Genomic DNA, 6,306 nt, shown 5'->3' with positions numbered 1-6,306 from the left:
CATATGATGAAATTTTTTCCGATGACTTAGGTCGTGCAACCTGCACGCTTAAAATCATACCTCCAAAGTGCACACCAATTTGTCAACCCTGTGACGTGTATTTCTATAAACAGGTAAAGAATTTTATCAAGCGTCTTCATCAAAATTGTGCGATAATAGAGAATTCTTTTTAAATATAAATGACATTTGCTTTCCGGTAGAAATACTAGATTTCATGTGCATGCATGGCAAAAACTTTCCATCACTTTCCATTCCTGATAAGTGTACCAACTTGTACGAGGTGTATCAGAAGATAAAACGAAATCTCGATCGAAAAGCAGGGTCCATGATGAAATACGCCAATGCCAAAAAAGTACGAAATTATTGATACCTAAAAAATTCTTCGAGAGTCCTGTACGAGAAATTGCTCAAAATATACGACAGAATGTAAAAGAAATAAATTATTGAAATATCTTGCTTAAATACTTAATCAATAAAAGGAGAGGAAATTGATAACCTACAAAATGGTTCTTTTATGAGCCACAGTCGTTTCAGAATGGGAACAATATTGTTTTTAATCCTTTAAATATCATGTTTCTACATTGGTTATAAAATGTTTTCTTTGGTTTATCGTTATAAATTATGAGATACGTTGTCAAAATTCATTAGATTTCAACTATTTCAACTGAAGCATATAACATATTCGAAGACAGACGCTTAGACAGAAATATAACATTCTACAAAATTCAGTATTCTTTGCGGGAGTTCTGTTCGAGGTCATTCGTTGAGCACATGTTAGTTTTATCGGTGTTCCAAAACTGGCTGCATACCTAGTCGGCTTGCTAGGAGAGTTCCTCCCCTAGCTAACCATGGTGGTGCAGCCGGCGCAGGTCAGAAAAGTCCCCTTCTTTCTCTTCATTCCCTTCCTTTACAATCCCTTTGTAGTTGACCAGGTGTTCAACCGTTGAATGTTTTCTGAGAACAAAGGAGCAGCCGGCTGACTGTCGCTTCTGGGCCCATTATTTCGAACACATGTATATAGGCTGCATGTTATTTTAAACTAACTTTTATACATTCACTCTGTTTGAATACTTAATTAAATAGACGAGTGCTTAATTAATGAATATATTAAACTATTTTAATGTTTCTATTTCGGGTAAACATTCATGATAAGCAATCACGTTAAAAAATTCCACAAGTAAAAGAAAACGATTTCCTTGATTAATGGGTAAAATCTTTTTATTTAATTGTTATTATTGACAAAAATTGTCATATTTCAAAATGTGAAGCCGTTTTTTATGTATACAAAGGGCGGTATTCAGAGTCGTTACTTATGTTTGAAATCGCCTTAATCAATTGCTTAAGTCCCTGTTTCCTATATAAGATAGGGACTGGAAATATGGGATAGACAGGGATAGGAAATGCTTAAGACGACCTTAAATATAAGTAACGACTCTGAATACTGGCCAAAGTGTTATTAATATTTAACATGCATATTTGTTGTATATCGTATAAAGTAGATAATATGTACGTTAGGGCTATTTTACTAATAAAAATAAAGTCCAGTGTTATGTGCGATCCAGTCTGCGAAAGCAGAAACCCTCGTAAATACACCAGGCCTGCCGCTTGGACAAGCCCCATCTCCATAACTGACGATTCCGATTTGAAGAGGCATTCCATCAATGTATACGACTAGTGGACCTCCGCTATCACCCTGAACATACAACGAATGCATGAATGCTTACGTTTTTACTCAAGACGTTCCGAACCAAACGAGAACGATATTCACTTACCCTGCATGCTTCTTGATTTTGTATGGCTGTGCATATGTGTTTTTCAGTAATGCTCCAATATGTAGAGCATGCGTAATTTGAAATGATTGATAGTACCGCGTACTTTAAACTGTCTGTTCCCGACCCGGTTGGACCGTCTACTCCCCAGCCAATGACTGCGCTCCTCCAACCGGCAAATGTTCCGTGATTAAATCCCGCGAGTCGAATAGGTTGGATATTTTCTAACAACCAAAGAAATGATCTATTTTAAGAGAGGATTCTCTTACGAAAATGTAAATATTCCCTATTTGAGAATATTACCTCCGAACGGAATATTTTGTGGCATATAGAGCAAAGCAATATCGTTTACAGTCTTGCTATAACCGGGATGAAGAACACCTTGTTCGTTCCACATAGCGATTCCTGGTCCTCGGTAGAAATTGTAGCCGATCCCTGTTTTATCGTTAACACCGAATACGACTAAACGTGGTTTGGAGCCCATGCAATGGCCCGCTGTTAATACCCATCTCGACGAAATAATACTGCCACCGCACTTTGAAATCACTCCTTTACCCATCAATTGATGGACGATAGCCATAAACGGAAACTGATTCAATTGCGCGTATTCTCCTCCAACAATCCTTACACTGCCCATATCAGGAAATTCGTCTTCGTCAGAAAACGTACCTGAATTTCGATTTTTTATATTCAATGTAAAAAGATAAATGTAAAAAATGTAAAAAAATTAATTTCTAAACAGAAGTGGAAACGCCACGAAGTTTTTGTTTAGTTATAACGAATTATATTTACCGTTGATCAAATAATCTTGTACATTTTCAATATGATTCAAGTTAACATCATCGTCATCGATGATTTCTGACGCGGTTGAAGCTAAAACGCAGCAAATATTGCTACTCAAAACTAAACCGGTGAAGACCAAAATAACGCACTTTCCCCTTGTCGAAATCATTGTGAACAATGCGAAATGTATCGATCCAATTTCTTATATACCACGACTGCCGAACTTCTTCCCCTCATTACACTAACTTCCCTACTAATTATCGTTAACTACGTCCATGTGCCCCTCAATAGTATAATTAGCTCTGTTTTGCTATACACTATGATAATTGAGTGGTGGGAGCCACATTGACACACATGATTTAGCGGGAATTCGAGGAAAGAGCAATTTGGCCCCTTAGAGCATATACTACATGGAGGAAGCACGCTTACGGCTTAGCCCACGGTTCACGCTTCGTTAAGCGATAAATACAATACATGCTCATATGTACATTTGAAATAGATACATCTTTTTTCCTTGTGCCCATTTAATCAACAATAAGATTATTACTAAAAACAATCTGAATCTTTATTTTCCTTGTTCACATTTAATCAACATTCTTTACTTTCCTTGTGCACATTTAATCAACACTCTTTACTTTCTCCTTATGCACATTTAATCAACTCTCTTTACTTTCCTTGTACACATTTAGTCAACATCAACATCAACAAGACTATTACTAACTTTAATTGAAAATTCAGTAAAACTAAAGGCAGTTCAAAATATTGTAAATCTGTAGAATCAATTCCGTATTTAGCTCTAAGAATAATATCGACAACAGAAATGTAGACAAAGAAAGATTTCGATAGCCATTTACAAGAATGAACTAATTTCTTCAAATAAGAATGTTCCTTCATTTAGCTTTAGCTGCTTATAAATTCTATGGTACTCAATCGTCTGTTGTGGTTTTAGACATTTGAAATTTTCGAGACGATAGATAGTTTACATATGTAAATACTTCTGTATAATATACGTTAAAGGTGAATGTATTTGAACACTACTGAACAGGGTTGTTATTGTTTGTACCTATTACAAAGACAGAAAGCGATTTAGTGCGATATATTAAATCGAGGATAATTAATTTCACATTTTGAATATACGGAATGAACATTATGCGTCTATATGTATATCGCCAAAAGGTATTGAAGGAATGATCGAAAACACTGATAAAATACCAGAAAATAGAAATGTAACCAAATCGGTTGGGAGTAGAATTCGTAGAAGGAAAGCTACCTGTATTTACATCTGATGCTCTTACTATATAGGGACACATGTACGAACATAATTGGAAAGAATTGTCATAATTTGTCATTTATAACAGAGAATCCATGGTCACATTGAGATGACGTAATAAGAACCACAATAAAACCCAGGCTGGTTTACCTGAGATCTTTCATGATGAGGATTATATTACCCGAAAAACTTGCCAAGCCACAATTAGAGAAGAAAGCAGTTACTAAGAGGATGTATATAAATTTAAAAGCGGAGTAATAAATTATATTGCCTACTACTACTATAAGTTCCGAAAACGTCCCTTTTCAGAGCCAAGAATTCTTCTTTCTCGAGAGAGATAAAATTGACAATGAGTTTCGTGTTCACTTCTTTATTAACTATCCAAAAATGAGTTTTGTGTTCACTTCTTTAGTAACTATCCGAGAATGAGTTTCGTGTTCACTTCTTTACTAAATATCCAAGTCTCATTATTTAAAAATTTCGAGGAAGTTCAAATTACATAATGAATTGTAATGCTAACAATAGTAGCAAAAGTAGATACTTCGAAACACATTCCAAATGCCGACATTGATTTACCGAAGAGGAATAAGAATTGCCTTTAACTTTTGTTACACAATAAAATAACTGTTAATGAATCGACCTTCTGTTATTCTTACTTCGTTGAATATATGTATAGTACTTTCTCTAATTTAATGTGAATTAATTCTGAAGTGAAAAATACGAGGTGCAATAACGATCAAAGTGTTTTCGACAAATTTTATGTTTATTACTAGGTAAGAATACTTTAGGATTAATCGGGATTAGGATAACGAGAAGTACAAACGAGAATGTATCACACATTAAGAAATATTTGGTGGCCCTGAAAAGGGCCGTTTGTAAGTAAAATTGGTTTTTCTTTCGTAGTTTAACCGCCAAAACCGTACAGCGTTCTGCCTTGTCGTTTCAAAGCATAAACTACATCCATGGCTGTCACAGTTTTCCTTTTTGCATGTTCAGTATAAGTGACCGCGTCACGAATGACGTTTTCAAGGAACACTTTCAAGACGCCACGAGTTTCTTCGTAAATCAATCCGCTGATTCTCTTAACACCGCCTCGTCTCGCCAAACGTCTGATGGCAGGTTTGGTAATGCCTTGAATGTTATCACGCAATACTTTTCTATGTCTCTTCGCTCCTCCTTTTCCCAATCCCTTTCCACCTTTACCACGGCCAGTCATCGTGATCGCAAATATGTAGTCAACACAGCACAAAACGCAGTTTACGACTCCAGAAACGATTTTGATGTCGAAATTTTTAACCAGCTCTATTTATACTCGAAGCTGCTCTCCCTCCCCGCCCTGCACCAACCGACACAGAAAAACTGGTTACGATCCCCTCTATTAGATATTCAACCAATAAGAAGCGTGAAGGTGGAGTCTCGCAGGGCATATAAACCAGCGTCTAGAGCGCACAATCGACATATTATTGTTGACCAACGTTCTAGTTTGATCGTTCCGTTCTCTGACTTGTTGCGAAGCCATGGCTCGTACTAAGCAAACTGCTCGCAAATCTACTGGCGGTAAGGCTCCGCGAAAGCAATTGGCGACTAAGGCAGCTCGTAAGAGCGCACCAGCAACTGGCGGAGTGAAGAAGCCTCATCGTTATCGTCCTGGTACTGTCGCTCTTCGTGAAATTCGAAGATACCAGAAGAGTACCGAGCTTTTGATCCGAAAGCTGCCATTCCAACGGCTCGTACGTGAAATCGCTCAGGACTTCAAGACTGATCTCCGTTTCCAAAGTTCGGCGGTCATGGCACTTCAAGAAGCTAGCGAGGCGTATCTGGTTGGTCTCTTTGAGGACACGAATCTTTGTGCTATTCACGCAAAGAGAGTTACCATCATGCCTAAGGACATACAGTTAGCACGAAGGATTCGTGGCGAAAGAGCTTAAATTTCTCTTCTTAACAACGAAATAAACGGCCCTTTTCAGGGCCACCAATCATTTTTAATCGGAGAAACTACTCTTCATTTGCTACTCAACATGTGCTTGAATAAAAATTTTCCTGTGTAATACAATAATTTTCAAACGATATTAGGAATATACAATAAGGATAAAAAATGCTTCTGAAACTTTCGAACATATTTTAGAGTTAAGAAACTTATCGCATGTAAAGCAATTTTCTTCTAAAAGTATGACTGAAATAAAAAACTGGAGGTCTGGAGGTAAGAGCAAGAGTTCCCGCCAAATTTACTGGACACAGTATAAGACATAAAGATGTAGTTTTTGATTTTTACTGCTTACAGAATTGATTTTCTTTACCTTTTATATATAGCTATAAAAGTAGTCTACCAAAGTATGCCTTCATTTTCATTTTAGTTCACATTACGTTCGTGAAAAGTGAGGGTTTTACTCTGTTATTACTTCTAAGGTTACTACAGACGAATATAGTATTTACTTTTTGTGAAAATCTTTTAACTATAATGTGTGTACATAAGCCACTTCACAT

General features: G+C 36.6%; 4 protein-coding genes across 8 annotated transcripts in view; 2 read left to right on the top strand and 2 right to left on the bottom strand.

Moving 5' to 3' along the window:
* Nucleotides 1–460: 460 nt before the first annotated feature.
* LOC108629804 (chymotrypsin-2) lies at nt 461–4,464 on the bottom strand. Its single transcript, XM_018032679.2, has 5 exons — nt 2,562–4,464; nt 2,073–2,438; nt 1,773–1,993; nt 1,527–1,693; nt 461–954 (listed from the first exon to the last, which is right to left on the bottom strand). Coding segments are annotated over exons 1-5 (915 nt in total). The 5' UTR covers nt 2,722–4,464; the 3' UTR covers nt 461–953.
* Nucleotides 4,465–4,566: 102 nt separating this feature from the next.
* On the bottom strand, nt 4,567–5,112 carry LOC108629807 (histone H4). Its single transcript, XM_018032682.2, has one exon. The coding sequence runs from the start codon at nt 5,036–5,038 to the stop codon at nt 4,727–4,729; it is 312 nt and encodes a 103-aa protein (XP_017888171.1). The 5' UTR covers nt 5,039–5,112; the 3' UTR covers nt 4,567–4,726.
* A 180-nt stretch (nt 5,113–5,292) lies between these two features.
* LOC108629838 (histone H3) lies at nt 5,293–5,920 on the top strand. The gene has a single exon (XM_018032742.2). It carries the CDS (start codon nt 5,340–5,342, stop codon nt 5,748–5,750), a length of 411 nt encoding a protein of 136 aa, XP_017888231.1. The 5' UTR covers nt 5,293–5,339; the 3' UTR covers nt 5,751–5,920.
* Nucleotides 5,921–6,005: 85 nt separating this feature from the next.
* LOC108629829 (oligoribonuclease, mitochondrial) overlaps nt 6,006–6,306 on the top strand; it is a 3,094-nt gene continuing 2,793 nt past the window's right edge. For 3 of the 5 annotated variants that reach the window (XM_018032723.2, XM_018032720.2, XM_026817610.1), the window contains exon 1: nt 6,006–6,228. The gene's annotated coding sequence lies outside the window, so the exon portion shown is untranslated. Of the gene's footprint in view, nt 6,283–6,306 lie in introns of all 5 variants that reach the window. The other 2 variants (XM_018032722.2, XM_018032719.2) reach the window with 1 other exon arrangement.

Source organism: Ceratina calcarata, unplaced genomic scaffold, assembly GCF_001652005.2.
Source record: "Ceratina calcarata isolate Rehan_Ccalc_2016 unplaced genomic scaffold, ASM165200v1 scaffold588.2, whole genome shotgun sequence".
NCBI classification, from domain to species: domain Eukaryota; kingdom Metazoa; phylum Arthropoda; class Insecta; order Hymenoptera; family Apidae; genus Ceratina; species Ceratina calcarata.
Note: the sequence above shows the minus strand (reverse complement) of the source record. Positions and strands in the feature narration are given on the sequence as shown.

Coding starts and splice junctions, on each gene's coding strand:
- LOC108629804 (XM_018032679.2), bottom strand. CDS start 2,721: ATGATTTCGACAAGGGGAAAGTGCGTTATTTTGGTCTTCACCGGTTTA. Junction 2,439..2,561: donor ACAAGATTATTTGATCAACG/GTAAATATAATT, acceptor ATCGAAATTCAG/GTACGTTTTCTGACGAAGAC. Junction 1,694..1,772: donor AAAATCAAGAAGCATGCAGG/GTAAGTGAATAT, acceptor TTGTATGTTCAG/GGTGATAGCGGAGGTCCACT.
- LOC108629807 (XM_018032682.2), bottom strand. CDS start 5,038: ATGACTGGCCGTGGTAAAGGTGGAAAGGGATTGGGAAAAGGAGGAGCG.
- LOC108629838 (XM_018032742.2), top strand. CDS start 5,340: ATGGCTCGTACTAAGCAAACTGCTCGCAAATCTACTGGCGGTAAGGCT.